Genomic DNA, 23,303 nt, shown 5'->3' with positions numbered 1-23,303 from the left:
ACATCTGGGGACTCCAGGTTGAGAACCACTGCAGTGGAGCTTGGTTTCAGGCTATCTAAAGAACATCACAATCTTATATGAGCCTATGGCCCTTTTCTCAGTTCTGCCACTTCCACAGGCATGTGTTGTGAAAAAGGAAAGTCTTCTGGGTGGCTACCCTAAAAATTATTTCCTAGGGATAATATGTTGACTGCCTTGCTGTCCTATTGTTGAGTGAAGACCTTTCAAATTGCAAGGGAAAGGTTTTTCTTAGTGTGTGGTTTATTTGGAGAAATGGATAAGTGTTCAGGTTTTTTTTTCAAATTATATAGATTTATAGAGTTTTAAAAATAAATTTTGTATATATTTTAATGTGGATCATTTCTTTTTTTTAAAGCCTTTTTTGGTATTTATTTTGAATTCTAACTGTTGTGGGGGAGGCGTGGTGTAAATTTAAAAATTAAAAAATATTGGAAAGTTCCAAGGGAATGAATGTATTTCCAGATATAATTCCTTACTGGAATAAAATGTTCATATCATGATGCCTCTTTTGATAGTGTATCCCATATAATCCCCCCATGTAGGCTGTGGATGAAAGAAGCATATTCTCAACTTCCTTGCAATATAGCAGTGTTTCTCAACCTGTGGGTCCCCAGATGTTTTGGCCTTCAACTCCCAGAAATCCAAACAGCTGGTAAACTGGCTGGGATTTCTGGGATTTGTAAGCCAAAACACCTGGGGTCCCACAGGTTGAGAACCACTGCAATATAGTAAGAGAAGAGCATCTGCGGCCATTATCTTTAATTTCCATTCAAACTTGATAACATCTTGTGACTACCTCTACTTGCATCCCTGACCCAATGTATTTTATGTGCCTAATTATGCACATATTATACTATGTGTTTATTAATAGGTTGCCAATAGTCAGCCATGACAGATTATGAGCAAATGCCTAGCCAATTGTGAGATGTTACTATACAACTTTCCATTTCACTTATTCCTATGTCTCACATTAGTAATCACAGAATTATAGAATTGGAAGGAACTGCAAGGAGCATCTATCCAACTTCCTGCCATGGAAGAATGAGTCACAGTCATAGAAATCATATTACTAAGTGAAGTAATGTATGAACTTTCTAATCTTTGCTTTTTTCTTATCTATTTTCTAGGAGAAATTGATCTTCAAATTCTTGCAAAAGTACAGGCCAAATATCCCGGAGCTGTCATTCATAATGATGTGATAGAACCAAGTGCTGAACAAATAATGCACTACCAGGGTATGGCTAACCTTATTTAATAATTCCTGTGGTGTTTTAAAGCTGAGTAGAAGATAAACTGTCAAACTATGTGCTCTTTATTATTATACCAAAAAGGCTTTCTTCTTGGAATATTAGAGCAGACATTCAATTGCCACAATGCAATTTCAAGAAACTATGGTAAAGGTGGGTCCTCCAGTGGCATGGGAGATCATTTTCTGCACTTTGGGTTATATGTATTACCAACACTGCCAAAAAAAAAGAAAGTAACCAAATAAAACTGGAAGTGTTCAGAAGTCCACATCTGGTTTTGAAAAACTGGCATGCTTCCATGTTAAATGATGTAGGAGTTCCCCGCAACTATTTCAAAGGTGAATTGCTTCTCCTAGAGGCTTCCAGGAGAGACAGTTCATCATTCCTGAGTCAGGAAAAGAACCATAAAAATGGGCCTGAGAATACCAATCCTATGATTTGTATCCTGGCACTTCCCCAGTGGAGCTCAATCTTTTCTGAGGAAAAAGGAAAAAATGGGACAGAACTGAAGTAGCTGTGAAATTAAAGAGGGACAACATGCAGGTGTTTGAAAAGGTCAATTTGAATTCATTCTGAAAATGATCTACTATTTTATTTATTATTTATATCCCACCTTTTCACCAAAAAAGGGTCTGAAGATGAATTACAAACAATTCATGAAAAATACAGATGGAGCCCTCGGTGGCGCAGTGGGTTATACTGCTGAGCTGCTGAACTTGCTGACTGAAAGGTCGGAGGTTCGAATTCAGTGAGCGGAGTGAGCTCCCACTGTTAGCCCCAGCTTCTGCCAACTTAGTAGTTCAAAAACATGCAAATGTGAGTAGATCAACAGGTACCATTATGGCGGGAAGGTAACGGCGCTCCATACAGTCATGATCTTGGAGGTGTCTATGGACAACACCGGCTGTTCGGCTTAGAAATGGAGATGAGACCAACTCCCAGAGTCGGACACAACTGGACTTAATGTCAGGGGATAACCTTTAAAATTGTACTGAGTATACATATACACTCACAACTTAGTATATATGGTGTCACTCTGATAAAGGAACACATACCTTTTTCACATGTATTCATAATGTATTCACATGTATTCATAATGCTTGCTGTATACATGCCTCAACGAATAAATATTTCCATATAAGGAACTAGTTCCGTCTGAAAAGGGCTTGAGATATACCATCTTGGAAGCTTTCAAAATCCCCTTGCTAGTTAGCCCACTTCTGCCTTTTTGACATAGAGAAGCTGCATTGACAAGCATTAGCTTTCTTTTCCTACTCTTCATTTTCCTGATGTCTCCTCACAGACTGTCTAGTGATTAAATAGAAGCAGACTGAGCCAGATTATTTTCAATGCTGATATGGATTACTGCTCAGTGTTGTCTGAGTTTAAAATAGCAAATTAGATTTGAACTGTGGTCATAGAGGCTAGAGACTGATAAATGGAAGAAGACGGAGAAAGAGCTGCAGCATTCAGAAGTGGTAGCCTATGACCAATAGGGAAAGTGAAGGAAATGAGATAAGCACGCTTGGGACATTTCTCATCTTATTTCACTCAGATGTATCCTAATCGGAGCACCGAGGAAAGTAACGCTTTGATTCATTCTGTTAAGTCTGTGCTGTAACAAAGCTCGAGATTCTGAATGTTTTCTGCATACAAAGGTTTAAGAGCTACTGGAGGACTGGGTGCAAGTGTGTCTCAGACAGTGAAGTCATCACCGAAATTGGATTAAAGTAGCAATGATAGAGGGCTCCCATTCTCTCTCTCTGAATGCTGTCTCCACAAAAGGACAGCAACATCACTCAAGACAGCGTTCAGCAAGAGGCTTTGGTGTGCAGCAAGTATTGCCTGTTCACTTTGGAATGGAGGAGAGGAGGAGGGTTCAGGACTCAAATTTCAGATCTTCATTGAAACTTCACGAGGCATCAAATTGGGGCACAGTGAGATTATGTAATTAGTGTAGGGTTGCCAGTTTGGTACCAGAAGCGACTCAGGTTGCTCCTGACATGAAAAAAAAAAAAAATCCCCTAGAACAGGGGTTCCCTACCTTCCTAATGTCATGAACAGTTCCTCATGTTGTGGTGACCCCCAACCACAAAATTATTTTCGTTGCTACTTCATAACTGTATTTTTGCTACGTTATGATTCATAATATAAATATCTGATATGCAGGATGTATTGTAATTCGCTGGACCAAATTTGGCACAAATACCCGAGATGCCCAAATTTGAATACTGGTGGGGTTGGATGGGGGATGATTTTGTCATTTGAGAGTTGTACTTTGCTGAAATTTATAGTTAACCTACAATCAAAGAGCATTCTGAACTCCACCAATGATGGAATTGGACAAAAATTGGCATAAGAACCAACAGAAAATATTGGAAGGGTTTGGTGGGCATCGACCTCGAGTTTTGGAGCTGTAGTTCACCTACATCTGGAGAGCACTGTGGACTCAAATAAAGATGGATCTGGGCCAAACTTGGCATGGATACTCAATATGCCCAAATGTGAACACTGGTGAAGTTTGGGGAAAATAGACCTTGACATCTGGGAATTGTAGCTGCTGAGATTTCTCTGCCAAAGGGGTTTTAAGACCATCAAAAATATGTCTTTGGTCACCCCTCTGACACTCCCCTCGAGACCCCCTCCGGGTCCCGACCCCCAGGTTGAGAAACACTGCCCTAGACTGAAGGTATCTGGGCCCATATCTTGGAATGGCCCCCTTTTGCATCAGTGAATGTTATTTACTAAATATCAACCACAGTGGTTTACAGTTTGTTATTCAAAGGGGCCGGGCTGTGGCGCAGGCTGGTGAGCAGCCTGCTGCAATAAATCACTCTGACCATGAGGTCATGAGTTTGAGGCCAGCCCATGTTAGGGTGAGCACCCGTCAATTAAAAAATAAAAAATAGCTCCTGCTTGTTGCTGACCTAGCCACCCGAAAGATAGTTGCATCTATCAAGTAGGAAATAAGGTACCACTTATAAAGTGGGAAGGCAAATTTAACTAATTTACGATGTTGGAATGAGGAAGTGCCGTCACAGTGGATGATGAAGCAGCTGCTCCCCCCTGTGGCCAGAATCAAACATCCCCTTAGGAGAAGGTTAAATTGCCTCTGCGTCTGTCTCTGTCTCGGTTCTATGTGTATATGGGCATTGAATGTTTGCCCTATATGTATATAATGTGATCTGCCCTGAGTCCCCTTCGGGGTGAGAAGGACGGAATATAAATACTGTAAATAAAATAAAAATAATAAATAATGCACACACATTTTCATGTTTGGAAATTTAAGATAGAAATACTAGCAAAATGAGCTGTGCCCAGGTCAAGATGACATGTCAGGCTTATTCCTTCTTGCTCACACAGTGCAACAGAGCATTTAATCTAGTCTACTTGCTTCTAGCCAGAAGGTGGATGAAGAGTAGAGCAGAGGGTAAAGCTCTGTGCCACTCCACCTAGAAGGAAAGAGGAAGCTAGGTAAATCCATAGACTCTCTGGGGAGTCTTTGAAAACTCATCCTCAAGTCAATTGCTGTACATACTCATGTATTAATTTAGAAATTTAAATAAAAAAACCAACCCGCAAAACTGGGTCAACTAATTCACAGGGCAGTGTAAATACTGCACATTAACTATTATCAAAAAAGTAACCATCTCTTTATATATATATATATATATATATATATATATATATATATATATATATATATTATTTTAAGACACACACATACAGAACATTTACAATTCCCAGCACCACCACGAGGATTATTTTCTTTTACATATTAATCCTTTTTGAGACAATCCTCCTAGATTTACATACTGTAAATTTAAGAATTAGGATACAAAAAAGGAACTATCTCCTTCCCTGAGTACAGTGGCAAAATGTATCCCAAGAGAACCTTTAAAAAGCGCCGATTTCCTTTACGTTCTCTGTCATGGTGCCACTTCTGACTCTTTTGAATGCCTGGGAGGAAAAGGTGGTGGCAGCTTTTTGTCATTTCTTTTTAAAGGAGCACCAAAACAGTTGAGAGAGCCAGTGCTTCTTTAGGGTTCTCCTAGTTCCTTTTCTAAGTAAAATAGCAACATGTCTTTTTGAATGCCTGGGTGAGAATATAGTGGAGGCAGTAGCAAGAGCAGCTAGCCTCCTGGCCCTTGACTTATCCAGGAGTCATATTGAAACCGGTGACCCAGCTGCTGAACTTGCTGACTGAAAGGTCGGTGGTTCGAATCCAGGGAGTGGGGTGAGCTCCTGCTGTTAGCCCCAGCTTCTGCTAACCTAGCAGTTCGAAAACATGTAAATGTGAGTAGATCAATAGGTACCACTCCGGTGGGAAGGTAATGGTCTCTATGCAGTCATGCCGGCCACATGACCTTGGAGGTGTCTACGGACAACACCGGCTCTTCGGCTTAGAAATGGAGATGAGCAGCAACCCTTAAAGTTGGGCATGACTAGACTTAATGTCAGGGGAAAACCTCTACCTTTACTATATTGAAACCATAAGTTTGGCCCTCAAACCTGTCCCCAATTTATACATAAGTATATACAGTAAGCCTTGCCAGCTGTGGCAAGTTGCTGGTCTACAGTTTGCCCATCTTAAGATGTTTACTTCTTACTTTTTAAATATGCTACCAAATTCCAAGTTTGGAATATAAAGCATGGGCAAACAAACTTATTTTTCTTCCATGCTGATTCATCACAATATTGGAGAAAGTGGAAATAGAGACAGTTTCTGAATGCCATAGAACTTGTGCAGTAAAAAGTCCCTCCTTTTTTCACATCTTGGTTTGCTCCATAAAAGTGACGGAATGTGCTGAGAATGTCAAGAAGCAGCTGGCAGCTCAGGATTAGTCTCACCACTGACACCAATATCATATTTTTTAAAAATATATGGCTTCCAGCTACTTCAACATTTGATATGGAAATTTATTCCGTATTTGCAATCGAGATAAACTGTGAAACTATCATATTTTAGAACGTGTTGCAAAGACATCAAGCCTTGAGAACATAAAGTTTACTTGGCACAAAGAGACTTCACTGGAATATGAAGGTCGGATGAAGGCAAGTAAAGAGATGAAGAAGTGGAATTTTATCCACATGATCCAGGTAAAGACATGAATAATATATTGCCACTGAGCTGTTGTTGGGACATTACATTTATATATTATTCTTCATGTATTATGTTATGCTTTAGTATAAATAACTAAACCCATGCAATTTATTATTTCTATTTGCAAAATATTTTTTCTCTATATACTTGTGTGTGTAATCAAGTGCAAGAGATAAGTTTGTTTGGAGTCCACAAAACTTATGCCAGTATAAATGAGGTTGGATTCAGAATTTTGTCTACACATGGAAAATCTTCCTCTTTAGAGGATATGGAAGAAATATTTTGCTGAAAAAAAAGTTTGGAAATTTATGCTGATCCCACCTTTTCTCTGAAGCCCATATAGCTCTTGTCACAATAATGTAGGTAGTCCTTCCCCCACTTTCCAACAGCTTTTCAGAGGCATAAAGATCTACATGAATATGAAGAGTTGGAAATTACAAGTCTACCGTCTTCGTCCAGCACCAGAGAAATTCTACTAAGCACAAGTTTTTCTTACTATCTTTAACATAGCACAAGACTCTCTTGGTCATTTTCATTTGAATGTGTTAATCTGTTGTCCTGGGTCAGCAACCCAAATTTATTCTATCATGGTGAGAGCCAAATAATAGCACATTAGGAAGAGCTTCTTGACCAAAAGAGTTGATCAACAGTGGAACTCTCTGCCACAGAGTATGGTGGAAGCTCCTTCCTTGGAGACTTTTAGACAGAGACCATCTGTCAGGGGTACTTTGATTGTACTTTTCCTGCATGGCAGGGGGATGGACTAGATGGCCCTTGTTATTATGCCATGATTCGCCATTGCCACTAGAATAAACACATTAAACTAATTTTTCAGTCTTGAATCAACACTTTTGCAAATTGCATCAACACAATGGCTCAGTTCTAGTTGGGCTGAATAATTACTTTGTATCTGCCACATGGACTTAACTAACTTGAGTAGGTTGACAGATTAGAAAACATTTACACTATTCAAGAAAAATTCACACAAACGTTGCTGTAGAAAGATAAATGCAAAGCTCTCATTTCCATCAGCCAGTGAATGTAGATGAAAAGTGGACAAATAGATTTTTCAGCTTGTATATATTGAAATTGTTTCTCCCTAACAAAAGAAGAGAAAACTCATAGAAATCTTTTGTGTGCATCCAGTTTACATTTATTTTCTCTCTCATTATTTCTAGATGCTGTATTATGTAAAAGACATCCCAGCCACAATTAAATTCTTTCACAGTCTCTTAGAACCTGGAGCAAAACTACTTATTATCCTTGTTTCAGGTAAATACTACAAACTACTTTTTATGCTGCACACGGGCGACAGTTGCACATGATGAACTTCTTATTGAATATGAATAGATCTGTTCCTATCATAGGCCAGCATTCTAATTTAATAATTATCTTAACTACCAGTATATATGTACCCTTTTCCCAATTTTCTATATAACATGTACACTGCTCAATTAGGCAGTTTGAACTTTATTATGGATCAGTGTAGACACATATAAAGCAGTTGAATACAGCGCAAACTGCATTATATGGGTTTACACCTGTGGTTCTCAACCTGTGGGTCCCCATATGTTTTGATCTTCAACTCTCAGAAATCCTAGGGTAAAGGTAAAGGTTTTACCCTGACATTAAAATTAGTCATGTCCAGTTCTGGGGGTTGGTGCTCATTTCCATTTCTAAGCAGAAGAGCTGGCATTGTCCGTAGACACCTCCAAGGTCATGTTGCTGGCATGACTGCATGGAGTGACGTTACCTTCCCGCCGGAGCAGAACCTATTGATCTGCTCACATTTGCATGTTTTTGAACTGCTACGTTGGCAGAAACTGGGGCTAACAGTGGGAGCTCACTCCGCTCTCCGGATTCAACCAGCTGACCTTTGGGCCAGCAAGGTCAGCAGCTCATCAGTTTAACCCGCTGCGCCACGGGGGCTCCATATGCCCGAAATCCTAACTGCTGGTAAACTGGCCTGGATTTGTGGGAGTTGTAGGCCAAAACACCTGGGGACCCACAGGTTGAGAACCACTGATCTATACTGACTATACAATGTAGTTCAAACTGAATTATTTGACAGTGTAGATTCAGCCTCTGCAAGTAGATTTTAAGATTAGCATCTCATTGTGGTCCTTTAGATAGAAGTACCTGTTTCCGTTCTGGCTGCAGAACTTACTTAATGTGCAACATGGACAGGGAATATCGTGTTGGGTGGGACATTGTAAAATATCTGTTTCTTGTCCAGAAATGAGGTAATTGGGAACATATTCCTTGCTAAATTCACATGCAGATCAGCTCAGAAAACATCATTTTCTGAACAGGCAATCACATTTTTTCTGTGCTGTTTCTGGGACAGACAATGTTGTTTTATGCCTTTTTGCACAAAATATATTCCAAATTAACACTGGTGCTTGGAAACGTTCTCACATTGAAAAGAAAATGAAAGAAGAACGGCTCCCTTAAAACCTTTGTGTTCAGCATCTCAATACAGCATTGTCCATCTAGCTATGAAGACTGAACCATGTGCATCTCTTACAATGTTTAGTGAAGCAACATTCTTAGAATTATTAAAACAATTGGACAGTAAAAGTTCTCCCCCACCCTCAAAAATGACGTGATTCCTGTCTAAGGGTAGTGCTACTCCTTAGAACAGCGTTTCTCAACCTGCCTAGCAGCATCAGGAGGAGGAGGAGCAACAGAAGCAGCTTAGGTAATTTGTAACACTATTTATTAGGGGGGGGGGCAGTCTTTCCTTTTGTATTTTTATTAATGCTCCCATTAGAAAATGCATAAGGATGTGGGTGAACTACAACTCCGAAAAACGTGGGTCAATCCTTCCCAAATTGGACCAGTATTCACAGTTGGCCATGTTCGGTCTATGTGCCAAGTTTGGTCCAGATCCATCATTGTTTGAGTCTATACTGTTCTCTGGATGTAGGTGAACTACAACTCCAAAATTCAAGGTCAATGGCCATCAAAGCCTTCCAATATTTTCTGTTGGTCATGGAAGTTCTGTGTGCCAAGATTGGTACAATTCCATCTTTGCTCTTTGATTGTAGGTGAACTATAAATCCCAGCAACTACAACTCCCAAATGAAAAAATCAATCCCCCTCCCAACCCCACCAGTATTCAAATTTGGGCGTATCGGGTATTTGTGCCAAATTTGGTCCAGTGAATGAAAATACATCCTGCATATCAGATATTTACATTACGGTTCATAACAGTAGCAAAATGACAGTTATGAAGTAGCAACAAAAATAATTTTATGGTTGAGGGTCACTACAACATGAGGAACTGTATTAAGGGATCGCAGCATTAAGGAAGGTTGAGAACCACTGGCCTAGAACGAATGAGTTTGACCCCACTTCAATTGCCATGGCTCAGTGCTATGAAATCCTGGGTTTTGTAGTTGAATAAGATCTTTAGCCTTCTCTTCGAATTAGTGCAGGTGCCTCACCAAACTACAACTTCAATGATTCAATAGCATTGAGTCAGAGCAATTAAAGCAGTATCAAACTTCATTAATTCTACTGTGTAGATGCACCCTAAATCTCAAAGTTAGAGAAGTCAAAAGAATCACTCGTTCAAAGCTCTGCCGCAAAGGTCATCACTTTGGAGAAAAACAGGGTATAAATCTAATAAATAAACAAAAAATTATTCCTTGAGCATTCTCTGTACACTCATTCAAGCTAACAGACTCTTCTACTAGGATGTGTCTTGCCATTTGGTTGCATCCAAGGCTGGGGGTGAGGTTTACAGCAGACATGTTTTTAATAGGAATGGTCCTGGCTAAGAGTCAGGTTGTTAATTCCTCCTTCTGGTCCCTTTCTCTATGGATCTACTGACTCACAGAGATATGTGTTAAGTTGAAGCAGGTCTGTAGGAGGTACAGGACCTGAAATTGCTCGGGGAGCCCAATGGTCCTTAATGATTTCATTAATCTGCTACAGATTTTTCATAATGGCACACACTGTAACACTTGGCTGCAAGTGGCATTAAGGAAATAGCGACAATGAAACTCTGTTGTGCTATTTGTCTGGTTCATTTCCCATGTTTACTGCCCATTTTGTTACGTGTTGTGATACTGTATAAAAATGCCATTTTAGATTTGACACTTGAATAAGGAAGTTGCGATCACGTCAATTGAAAAATGGAATACCTGAGAAAGTAGTAGTTATGCATTCATTTTGATCCAGTGTTGAGAGAACAGACCAAATCTCACTGTAGGATGAAAAACAGACTTCATGCAGCAGAATTGGTGGCACCTAATGAAAATCTTATGGGTACAACAAGCCAAAGTTTAACACGTTCAGGTTTCATTGATTTCACAGCTTGCATCTGTACTAGTACTCGCTTATTTGCTAGATTGAATTAGCAGATAGACAGGGATGAGAGAAGATATCAAAGAGAGAGACAGATTTATTAGATGCAGAGTAAAATTTACCATTAAAAAGAATGGAATAATCTACATGAGCCCCCGGTGGTGCAGTGAGTTAAACCGCTGACTGAACTTGCTGACCGAAAGGTCGGCAGTTCAAATCCGGAGAGAAGGAAACTGTTAGCCCCAGTTTCTACCAATCTAGCAGTTTGAAAACATGAAATGTGAGTAGATCAATAGGTACCACTCTGGCGGAAAGGTAACAGCACTCTATGCAGTCATGTTGGCCACATGACATTGAAAGTGTCTGTGGACAACGCTGGCTTTTGGGTTTAGAAAGGGAGATGATCACCAATCCCCAGAGTCGGACACAAATAGACTTAATATCAAGGGAAAACCTTTACCTTTACCTAGCCTTCCAGAAACTACTAGGGATGATGGGACTACAACTCCAATCATCCAAAGCTAGCACAGCAATTCATGAGATATAATAGAATTTGTTTGCTATCCATCCTTAGCCAAAAAGGCTCTCATAGCGGCTGACAAATTTATTTTGATAGTTCCCTGCCCCATCTGGAGAGCTTCATATCTCACTTTATATAAAGGGCTATCTGAGGACCAAATACAAAGAACAAAGGCTCATGAACCTCTCAGTGGCACATTTCTGAATGAGCCACTCTTGGCAAACAATTCCACACCCGGAGCATGGTGAAAATGTCCTCGGATTCCATTTCTTCTCATTGTAGGTACAAGCTCCGGCAATGAAATCCTTGTCCTTCAAATCTTTATACCCTGAAAACTGGCTTGTCCTGGAGAAGACGGAGCTAAAAACCAAGCTCTCGGCACACTCCATGAGATAGAAATTGGCTTATTTTGTCTTTTTGAAAGCAACTGAATACAGCTATAAAGGCAGAAGTCCCATGGAAAATTTAAACTTTCTATCTGTATTCTCCAAGAGCGCCTCGAAACAAACAAACAATATAAGTGATGAGAAAATTTCAGATGATTTAGTAAAAACCATTGATTTAAAATACAAACCACTAAAATGAAAACCTCAATTTGCCCATCATTCCAAATCAATCTCCATTATGCTCCTGACACTTTCTATGTATTCTTGCTTCGGTGGGTTGCTATGAGTCTTTCGGGCTGTATGTCAACATTCGGTCCTTACGTGGACTTGGGGTTCTGTAGGATTGTTGCACCTACTTTCTGCAATTGCAGAAGCTTTCTCTCCTAATGTTTTGCCCTCATCTGTGGCAGGCATCTCAGAGGTTGTGAGGTATGTTGGAAATTAAGAATGGAAGGTTTATATACAGTATCTGTGTAAGGTCCAGGGTGGGAGAAAGAACTCTTGTCTGTTGGAGGCAGATGTGGATGTTGAAATCACCTTGATTAGCATTTGATGGCCCTGTGGCCATCATTCACACCTGCCTCCAAGAGGCAAGAGTTCTTTCTTCTACCCTGGACCTTCCACAGATATATAAACCTCCCTTGCTTAGTTTCCAACATACCTCACCACCTCTGAAGATGCCTGCCATAGATGTGGGCAAAACGTCAGGATAGAAAGCTTCTGGAACATGGCCATACAGCCTGAAAGACTCACAGCAACCCAGTGATTCTGGCCATGAAAGCCTTTGACAATACATTATTCTTTCTTCCATTTTCTATAAAGAAGCTAGAATTGCAGGAAATAGGTGCAACAATCCTATAGAACCCCAAGTCCATGTTAGGACCGAATGTTGACATACATATAGGTCTGCCTTGTGATACTAGTCACTGTCCACCACTGTTCCCTTGGGTAAGTTTAGAAAAGGGGATGGAGGAGGCTATTACGGATTGATGATGACAAATGGAAGCTCTTACGTGTTCCTGCGATCCAGAGTCACTCGCAGAACAATAACATGCCACCCAGGTTTGCAGAACTAAAAAAAGGAATGGCGCTCCATGCAGTCATGCTGGCCACATGACCTTGGAGGTCTATGGAGAACTCCGGCTCTTCGGCTTAGAAATGGAGGTGAGCACCAACCCCCAGAGTCGGTCATGACTGGACTTAACGTCAGGGGAAAACCTTTACCTTTTTTACCAAGAGATCAAAAATAAACAGTAGTATTTACAGTGGTCCCTCTGATTGCTTAAAGAAGTCCACAGTCATAAACAGTCATTTCTCCGTCCACAAATCTGCTTCAGAGAAGAATACAGTCCTGGTTCTTCACCCTCTTTTCTCAGCAGCAAACAGGCTCCAAAATAGCAAGGCCTCTCTGAGTACACAGCTCCCTTCACCAGCAGTACTCAGTCAGAACTGAAAAACTTGTCCAAACCGGTTCTGCAGCAGCAGAACAGAAATAGTATCAAATCAATCTCCAGGTCTTTGCAGGCTCAGCCAATCAGCTTCATGCACTTCATTTTCCAGTTAACACTCACAGCACAATGCCTTTGCAAACAATGACAGAGGCAACAGGAAGATTTTGTGACCCACAACTAGAAATAATCCAGAAAAGCAATGATAGGCCTCAGCAGTAAGACAGGAGTGAACCGGAATGCTATCAAAACAGAAAGATGCAAAGGGGAGGAGACAGCTGAGAGAATAAAAGTACTGAACCAAATGAAATAGAAAAGAAACAGAAGTGATTTTTGATATAACACTCCCTTGTAAGTAATAAATGAAAATAGTATCTGCAATCAGCATCCTGTTGTTCTTCTGAAGCTGCTGTTTTCATCAGCAGAGCATGTCCAGCGGGGAATGCCTAGTGGCTTGCATTCAAAGCAATTTCCTGTACAAAAATAAAAAGCAAGATTATTGAGAACATGGGAGTTTAAGTTGAAAGGAAGAATCCAGATATGAAGAAAGGACAATGTAGGAAGGTGTCAGATCCTCCCACATTCAGCTTGTCCGGGAGACTAGGAGCCCCTATGAAGAGTTACACAGTGTTGCTGTTCAGATAACCTCTTCCCTGCCCTCAGTTCACAACAAAGTCTTGGAAAACAAAAGTAGTTGCCATATGTTGCATCTGTCGGGAGTGATTATAATAATGTGCCAGTCAGGTAGTGTATAATTGCGCCGATCAGAAATGGCATTGAGTCACAGAACACTGACACCAGCACATCCTGCAATTAGTGCTTTGCATTTATTTTCCACTAGGTAGAGAGAGGGAAAAATACACACATTTGTTGTGTGGCATCAATTTGAAAACTGTTTTAAAATATACTGTTCCCCACAAAAGGCAGGCAAATAGCTTTATTAGCACTGGGGATTTGCAGTCATATCTCTCAGCAAGTCCTCATTAGTCTTGAATGTATTGCTGTGTTATCCATTGCAGCTGGTGGATTTGGCTTTTTGTAAATGATTTACATCAGAAATGCTGGATCATGCCACCAAGTGCACCAAATAAATGGATTAGCCTGGTTTTACTTCCTGCTGCTTCTGTTGATATTTCCTTTGCCCCTGCAGGATCTTATCTGTGTGCCTTATGCTAGCCTTTCATAGATTTTTACAAGGATAGCTCCTATATCACTGTGGGATGCAGTGTGACCAACGTCAGAATGCCACATGTTGCTTATATTCTGAAACATCCCATAATCCAGAAACTTCACACAGGTACAGAATAGATATCTCTTATCTGAGAATGTCTTAGAAGAGACACCAAAGCTCTGTGATGCTTTGGATTACTTTCTTCTCTCTTGCTTTAAATCAGTATACTTATTTGTCAGTTTCTTGGCATTTCTTGTGGCTTAATCAGATAGCTAGGCAGTGGCACTACTGAATGTATTTCAGCAAGTTACTACTTGACTAAAACTTATAGTAATCTACAGAATTCTAATCTATACACATTATAAAAGTGAAAAATCTGTATGTTTGTATGTGGCACGGGTGTCCGCTCACACAGACAGCCTCCATAGCTCCCAGTGCTGAGGAGCCACGAAGTGACTCTCTCCCAGGACATTGCAGGTTTCAGCGAGCACATCCCAGTGTTCCTTGCTCTCTTTAATTGCATGACTCTGCCCACTGCCTCTCCCCTAAACCTTTCCTACCCTTTCCTATGGCACACAGCAAACAAGGGAATTGATCAGCAACTGAACATACTAGAGAGAGAGCTATTTGGGGAGAATTCACCATGATTTCTAGAGTTGTATGGACTGGGATGTATAGTTCATCTGCAATCTAAGAACACTCTGAACCTCACCAACGATGGACCTGGAACTAACTTGGCACACAGACCCAACATGGCCAACTTTGCATACTGGCAGGGTTTGGGGGTGATTAACCTTGGCATTCAGGAGTTATAGTTCATCCGTATTCAGAGAACACTGAACCCATCTGATGATGGATCTGGACCAAACTTGGCACACAAATTCAACATGGCCAACTGGGAATACTGGTGGACTTTGGAGGTGATGGGCCTTTATCTTTGGGAGTTATAGTCCACCTGTATTCCATAAGGCCTCTGAACGCAACCAATGACAGATCTGGACCAAACCTGGCACACAGACCCAACACTGCCAACTTTGCATACTGGTGGACTTTGGTGTGATTTACCTTAGCATCAGAGAGTTATAGCTCACTCATATTCAGAGAACACTGAACCCAGCAGATGATGAATCTGAACCAAACTTGGCACACAGACCCAACATGGCCAATGGTGAATACTGGCGAGGTTGGAGGAGGATTGACCCAAGATTTTGAGGGACTGTAATTCACCCACATCCTTATGCATTTTCTAATGGAACCATTCATAAAAAACAAAAGCAAAGACTGAGTTCTTTTCTAAGACATAGTGTAAAATATGACCAAACTGATATTACCTAATACTAAAAAACAAACAAGTCCTTTTTCAAATAACCCAGGCACCACCGGGTACCCAGGGTAGTTAGTCATAACTGAAAGTAAAACATAGATATTGGAAGAAGATTGAATATTTCCTATAGATTACCCCTTTTTCATCCATCAGTGAAAATTGCTAGAGGTACCGGAATTCCTCAACGATTAGACTTGGCTGAATCCATTTTTTAATTCTAATGTCCAATAACCAAACAAAGTATGCTAAATGCAAGATCTGTAGGTGAGGAAAATCAAGTACAGTAGAGTCTCACTTATCCAACATAAACGGGCCAGCAGAACAGCAGAATAATAAGGAGAGATTAAGAAAAAGCCTATTAAACATCAAATTAGGTGATGATTTTACAAATTAAGCACCAAAACATCATGTTATACAACAAATTTGACAGAAAAAGTAATTCATTACACATTAATGCTATGTAGTAATTACTGTATTTACGAATTTAGCACCAAAATATCACAATGCATTTTAAACATTGACTACAAAAATGCGTTCGATAATCCAGAACGTTGGATAAGTGAGTGTTGGATAAGTGAGACTCTACTGTATAATGAAGAGATTTCTATTACTACCTGAGGAGCATTTCTGCAAAAGAAACTTGCTAAATGCACACTTTAGTTTGAGTCGGTTGCTTACATTCTGAACATACTTGTACAAAAAAGACTTACTTTTTAGGAAACACACAGAGGATATTCTTTCACAATATCTGACTTAAACTGTGTGTAATTCCCCAGCCATAATAAGATCAATTCAGAGATACTTTCAAGAGTCCATAAACAGACAGGGATTAAGTATATTAATTAAAACAGCATATATTGGCATATGTAGGTCATTTTTGATGCTAAGACTGGTAAGGAGCCCCTGGTGGAGAAGTGGGTTAAACCGTTGAGCTGCTGAACTTGCTGACCAAAATGTCAGCGGTTCAAATCTATGGAGCGGGGTGAGCTCCTGCTGTTAGCCACTGCTTCTGCCAACCTAGCAGTTCAAAAACATGCAAATGTGAGTAGATTAATACGTACCCCTTCATCAGGAAAATAATGGTGCTCCATGCAGTTATGCTAGCCACATGTCCTTGGAGGTGTTTATGGACAACACTGGCTCTTCAGCTTAGAAATGGAGATGAACACTAATCCCCATAGTTGGACATGACTAGACTTAATGTCAGGGGAAAACCTTTACCTAAGACTGGTAAGGGATAATCTTTTATCCTAAAACTAGATGGAGCTATGCTTACTGTCTCAAACATTGGCAGAAAACACTGAATCTCAAAAGCAAAATGTTCTAAGTCATGCAGTACAATCCTAGTATGTATTTGTACTCTGAAGCGAACTTCACTGTGATAGATTGAGTTGATTCCTAACGGTGGAGTAGTGGACTAAAGCCTCGTGACTTGAAGGTTGGGTTGCTGACCTGAAAGCTGCCAGGTTCGAATCCCACCTGGGGAGAGCACGGATGAGCTCCCTCTATCAGCTCCAGCTCCATACGGGGACATGACAGAAGCCTCCCACAAGGATGGTAAAAACATCAAAACATCTGGGCATCCCCTGAGCAACGTCCTTGCAGACGGCCAATTCTCTCACTCCAGAAGCGACTCAAGTTGCTCCTGACACGAAAAAAAAAATCCTAACATAACTGGAATCTAACATAGAATTGCAGGGACAAAAAAAAACACCTTAAGGGTGTAATGTCTCCCACCATCCCCCACAAACATCCCTCATTCATGTCTGACCCATGAATGACTGGCATTCATAAGACAGCCCTTCTCCACATCATGATAAGATCCCAGGGAAGAGATGAATCTGGAGGCCAGTTCATATAATCACATCTCCTGGAATACCATCTCCTGACATCAACTTTTGATTTGATTGCAAATTCAAAGGAGGAATCAAAAACTGAAGAGAGTTAAACTAAAATCAATAGTCTCTGGAAAAATCAAAGCCTCTTGACTAAATTGAGGAGAAAGTAAAGAGTGGTTTTTGCAAAAGCTTTCTCTATACCCACACACTCCAGGGAAACATACTGTCCTTTCTGTGATAGAGCGGGTGGGGGCTCTCTTCTTCTGTGCTGTGAAAATATCATTGCCTACTCTTGCAAATCTCACTGTAGGATGAAAAGGGGTTATACATGAAATAATGGGAATCCAGCCAGCCCTGCTTTGGTAGTTCAAAAGTGGTTCTGGTTGTTCTTTTTTGTTTTGTTTTATTGCGGTATATGTTTGAAGCAACAGGATTCTCTTTTTAGATCAGCGCTTGTAAAAAAAAATCCTTCATGTGGTTAAAAAAACAGAATCCTTTGGCCAGCCCAGTCAGCAGGCATGACGGCTAGGAGATATGGAAGCTACAATCCAATCTGTAGTTTTAGTTGGTCATTCAGTCTCTGACATGAGGAGTGGCCTGAGGAATTTGTGGGCTGTGTGTGTGTTAGATATCCTATAGCTCACTGATACTGCTCCTAGGTAGGTAACCTCCCATTGATTCTGTGAAACACTGGGGGAAATGGTTTAAGATCTGGAGTTTCTTCTGGTAAGTTGGAAAGTTTAAAACAGTGGTAGAAATCCACAGTACTTCAAATGTTGTTGGATTCATGCCCCTTGAACCCCAGTCAGCACAGTTGATGAAAAGAAATGTTGGAAATTGTAGACTAGTAATATCTGGAAAGCAAATGATTTCTCACCTGTGGTGTAAAACATTGTCAAAAATCATATTTCTGGTTGCTAGCTTGTTGTATTTTGCTTGATATACAGTAGAATCTCACTTATCCAACATTCACTTATCCAACATTCTGGATTATCCAACGCAGTCTGCCTTTTAGTAGTCAATGTTTTTGTAGTCAATATTTTCAATACATCGTGATATTTTGGTGCTAAATTTGTAAATACAGTAATTACTACATAGCATTACTGCATATTGAATTACTTTTTATGTCAATTTTTTTGTATAACATGAAGTTTTGGTGCTTAATTTGTAAAATCATAACCTAATTTAATGTTTAATAGGCTTTTCCTTAATCCCTCCTTATTATCCAACATATTTGCTTATCCAACGTTCTGCCGGCCTGTTTATGTTGGATAAGTGAGACTCTACTGTAATTGTATGCGGTTTTTTATATTTTGCCATTTTAATTGTGTTATTGAACTGCTATACAGTACTACGTTTTTATTTGCTGAATTTTGTTGTATGCCCCACTTGTAAGCCATCTCGAGTCCCTTCGGGGAGATCATGGCGGGGTATAAAAATAAAGTTACTATTATTATTATTATTATTATTATTATTATTATTATTATTATTATTATTATTACTGCAGCATTTTTTTGGATTTCTTTTGTCTCACTGTAATTCATTCATATAGACCATAGACTACAAAAACATTTAAGTCCAAAATACCTAGAGAACATGATGTTGGAAAAGCCTGGTATGTGGTAATTAAGTTGGATATATCAGAATTATATTTCTCTGTTGATTCAGTCTCCATTGCCTTCCTGTTCTGCTCCCTTATAAGTATCACAGATTTGAAAGGGACAAGGGCCATCTAGGCCAACATCTTGTCATACAGAAATCAATAACTGAAGCTCCCCAAGAGATGCTTATCCAACCTCTGTTTTTGGTCTTATACTCTAAAGCCCTTGGAGAAAGATTTACAAAACAATTTTTGAAACTCCACGTGCATAACTGTCAGTGGTGATATGGACAGTAGAATGGAGAAAACTGTGATTTTAACATTTATATTGTGATTTATCTCCAGGAACCAGTGGCTGGGCCAAACTTTGGAAGAAATATGGTCCTCATTTACCTCTGAATGATCTTTGCTTGTATGTTTCTTCTGCTGACATCCAAGAGATACTTCATGAAGCTGGACTGAGATACCAGTCCTATGAGCTTCCATCTCATATGGACATAACAGATTGCTTTACTGAAGGAAACAAAAATGGAGAGTTGTTGCTTGATTTTTTGACTGAAACGTGTAACTTTAGCAAAACTGCCCCTCTTGACCTCAAAAATGAAATTGTGGAGGATCTTAAGAAACCTGAATATAGTGAAAAGAAAAGTGGCAAGTATTTATTTAATAATAACCTGAGTGCAATTGTAATTGAATCCTAAATACAGTAGGTTTGTCTGGATTTCTCCAGAATGAACCCTTCACAAAGTGAATCTTCATATAACTCATTAAATATCTGAAGGAGACATATACATGCGCACAGGGTACAACAATTTCTTGCTTTTTATACCGGTTATAAACATTATCATGTATTCATAGTATTGTGTCTTGATAGTTTACTAACAGAAGAATCCACAACTTGCTGAGTTTCACATTGTCTTTATGCTTGTTTACCGGCTCTTGGATACTAGATATGGTATCTGGGGATCATTAATCATAACTTGAAAAATCACAGGTCTGCAGGCCTCTGATTGATGGAGAAGGTGCTGCAACGACCTTGAGAAGAAGAATCCTTCATAGCTGTTTTAATAGTCCTTATGCTTTATAAGCTCTGCTCGTACCCAAGTAGCAAAAAAGGTTTCAAAAGGTGGGATTTTAAAACTCACTGGGATATGTGTGTGTATAGGGAATTATATTTTTGGAATTCTTCTTTCAGGATTGGAGTAGACTTAGGTGGCATGAGAGACCATTTTTACCATTGAAGAACTTTCCCCTTATTGGGGAAAGTATTTAAATATGGTTAAGCTAGAAAAAAGAGCTTTTTCTCTCCTCCTGAACAGAACACTGTAATTATGTGCCAATTTGCATGCCCTGCCCTTCAGTGGTAGGTGACATTTCCTACGGAGGTGACATTTTCTATCTTGGAAATTCGCAGACAGGGACACTCAAGGGAGGATAAGAGCAAGGTATAATTCTATAATATAATAAACATCAATTCAGAAAGTTGATCCTGGTATAGTGGAGGGGATGATTAACCCATTCCTTTGGTTACTTCTTATACATTTTCCCACTGAAACTCCCATGTTTAATGCCCATGAATGAGAAGGAAGAAGCACATCCTATACAAAACCTTGGATAATATAACAGCTTGGAAGTAACAGGGTGATGTTGTTACCCTATAATGAGCTTTTTAAAGATGGGGGCCACAGTATTACATTTCAAAAGTAATAGTGAATGGGAATAGCACACAAAATGTTTATTTTTGTTTTAATGCATTATGTTTTGTATGTATTTGGTTCCAGGTATTTTAAAAAGGCATTTATGTTTCGCATTTGGAATGGTACTTGTCACATTATTCCACTTTTAAAAAGGAAAGAACAGTAACGAAAATGAACAAGTTATCAAATGATTAAAAGAATTAAAAATAACATATCCTGAATAATATGAGAATCCAGTAGTAACAGAGCAATGGAATGAGTTACTTTTTGGTTGTAGAAATTGTGATAAATTCCTTCTGTGAGAATTTCATAGTGAAGCGTGTAGCACATTTCTTTTAACTAGTAACTGTCTATCTAAGCCAGTGGTTCTCAACCTATGGGTCCCCAGATGTTTTGGCCTTCAACTCCCAGAAATCCCAACAGCTGGTAAACTGGTTGGGATTTCTGGGATTTGTAGGCCAAAACACCTGGGGACCCACAGGTTGAGAACCGCTGATCTAAGCACTTGACAATGGCCTAAATTTCCATGCATGATCTCAATGGCGAATTGTCATCTATCAGTAAAATCAGGAGCGGAGAAGCTAAATTTTTATGCCCACTTAGTCCACCACCCCATAAACAAACAAACAAAAAATCTGTTCTAGGGTGCTAGGAAATCCTCATTAATCAGATATTGTTTGGCAAGGAAAACATTTTGTTGGGTTAAGATTAAAAATATTACAGTATGAAACTACACTACTGTAGTGTTTACCATTTCCAGCCCCTGCAATCTTAACCCTGTGCTCAAGTGAGAAGTGTCGAGACAGGGAAAAGTGTTTCACAGTCTCCTTTCTTTGTTGTCTACAAAATCAAGATTTGCATGTTTTATTTTGCCCATGACCTAAAATCTTTCCAAATGTTTTTTTGAAAGGAAAAAGACAGGATGATGGCTTCTCTATAGTCACTTGATTGACTAATATAGGGTAGTTAAAGCTACGGCTCATCTACTCCATTTCTCAAAATGAAGCATGTGTTGTTCAGATCAGTGTATAGCAAAAGGATGTGATTTAAGATGATCCCTTGGCAATGACATTCACAGTTTTTGCACAGGCAAAATGGCATTAGTGCTTCCTGTCAGCTTTCCAAATGTCGGAAGAAGCAGATTAATGTATGTGTTTTGAACAATGTGCGACTTAAAAGGTATGGACTACATTCTTTCTGTTAATGTGTTGCATTTTGGATCATAGTATTGTTGACAAACACAATCCACAGTGGGATAAAATAAAAACTGCCTGTTATTCAGCAGACTTTGCAATTCATTCTGTTGTATTACACATGAATAGATGTTTCAAGAGACATTTATTTGTGCTGATATTTTTTTTTTTAAATAGCAGATTGTTATGAATTCTGTGGGATTTGGTAAGGCCTGTTCAAAATTGCAGAAAGGAGTTGTGGTGTTTGGATAATTCATCCCTTAAAATATTTGTCAAGTATATTAACATAAGCAGTTGACACACTTATTTTTGCAGAATGATTTCTGGGGTTATCCATTTAGCTGCACCCGTTGTCTAAAAGTAATTTTAATAGAATAACTGTGCATTGAATGCATGGTTGAGTTCAACCCATAGTTGAACTACTGAGTAGCACTGTTGGGTTTTATCTGTGAATAGAGAAGGGCAAATCTGTGATTTTTGCTTTCCCCTTCATCCATTATTTTCAAGATACATTTCTTTTCAGAAAACAAGGAGAAAATTTCAAATTTTAGCTATGTTAAAAGAAATGGATCAGATGAAATTTTCAGGTATTCACAGTGGTTAGATTCAATAGACAGAGCTTTTCTCAATACGGAGACATCATGCCTTATAGCTATTAAAGTTGAGGAGCTTGCCAGACAAAAGGAAGAGGTGGCAGCAACCCCAATTCAGCACCACAAACATGACTGATTCTAAACTAGACTTTACAAGCCAAGCATTCAAAAGTCTTTGGATGAAGACAACTGTCGCTTTTACCTTCTCTCACATTATGGATGTTTAATCTTTACATTATTGCCATTAAAGGCACTGTCACAGCTAATAGGATATTTGCAACAAAAAAAGGGAATTTCTGAAGCCTGAACAAACACCTGCTTTTTCACTTACCTAACCTCTGACATATTCCATATATTCAGTAAGCTTGTGCATTTTGGCTGAACATTGATTTGTTTCAACTGGCCGGATACCAGTAGATCCCTGTATCTGTTTTTGCATGCCTTCCAAAAATGGGTGTGTAGCCACTTTCATACTGTAGTCGGAAAATATGGCCAGATCCAGCCCATTGTCAGCAATTGGGTGAGGGCTCCCCTTCCCATCATTTTAGGCAATGGCATTGTTTGTTCTTCATTAAGACCTGGATTAAAAGCATCAGAGTTACGATACCACTCTTTCTGTGATCCTTTCCCTTCTGTCTGTAGAGAAGACCAGGTTTAAAGCTTAGTTAAAGCTGTTTCTACTCTAGAGGAGACAGGCAGTGGATGCCGCTCTTTCCTTGCAGTACGTAGCTTTCCATTATTTTAAGAAGTCTTCCCACTTTCCAGAGAAGGAAGACCGATAACCTGGAGCTATCCTACCCTGGGCTTCCTTATAAAAAACCCTCTCTTTTCTCTTGATTTGCACTGG

At 39.5% G+C, this 23,303-nt stretch overlaps 1 protein-coding gene across 2 annotated transcripts in view; it reads left to right on the top strand.

The window, feature by feature from the left end:
* LOC100567693 (histamine N-methyltransferase) overlaps positions 1–21,954 on the top strand; it is a 35,568-nt gene extending 13,614 nt beyond the window's left edge. For both annotated transcript variants that reach the window (XM_016994935.2, XM_003215094.4), the window contains 4 exons: positions 1,149–1,256; positions 6,238–6,368; positions 7,551–7,644; positions 19,319–21,954. In XM_016994935.2, the coding sequence (XP_016850424.2) occupies positions 1,149–1,256; positions 6,238–6,368; positions 7,551–7,644; positions 19,319–19,674 (689 nt within the window). In that variant the 3' untranslated portion in view covers positions 19,675–21,954. The remainder of the gene's footprint in view (positions 1–1,148; positions 1,257–6,237; positions 6,369–7,550; positions 7,645–19,318) is intronic.
* Positions 21,955–23,303: the final 1,349 nt, after the last annotated feature.

Source organism: Anolis carolinensis, chromosome 1, assembly GCF_035594765.1.
Source record: "Anolis carolinensis isolate JA03-04 chromosome 1, rAnoCar3.1.pri, whole genome shotgun sequence".
NCBI lineage: Eukaryota > Metazoa > Chordata > Lepidosauria > Squamata > Dactyloidae > Anolis > Anolis carolinensis.
The sequence above is the reverse complement of the archived record's forward strand: the minus strand, read 5'-3'. Positions and strand labels throughout refer to the sequence as shown.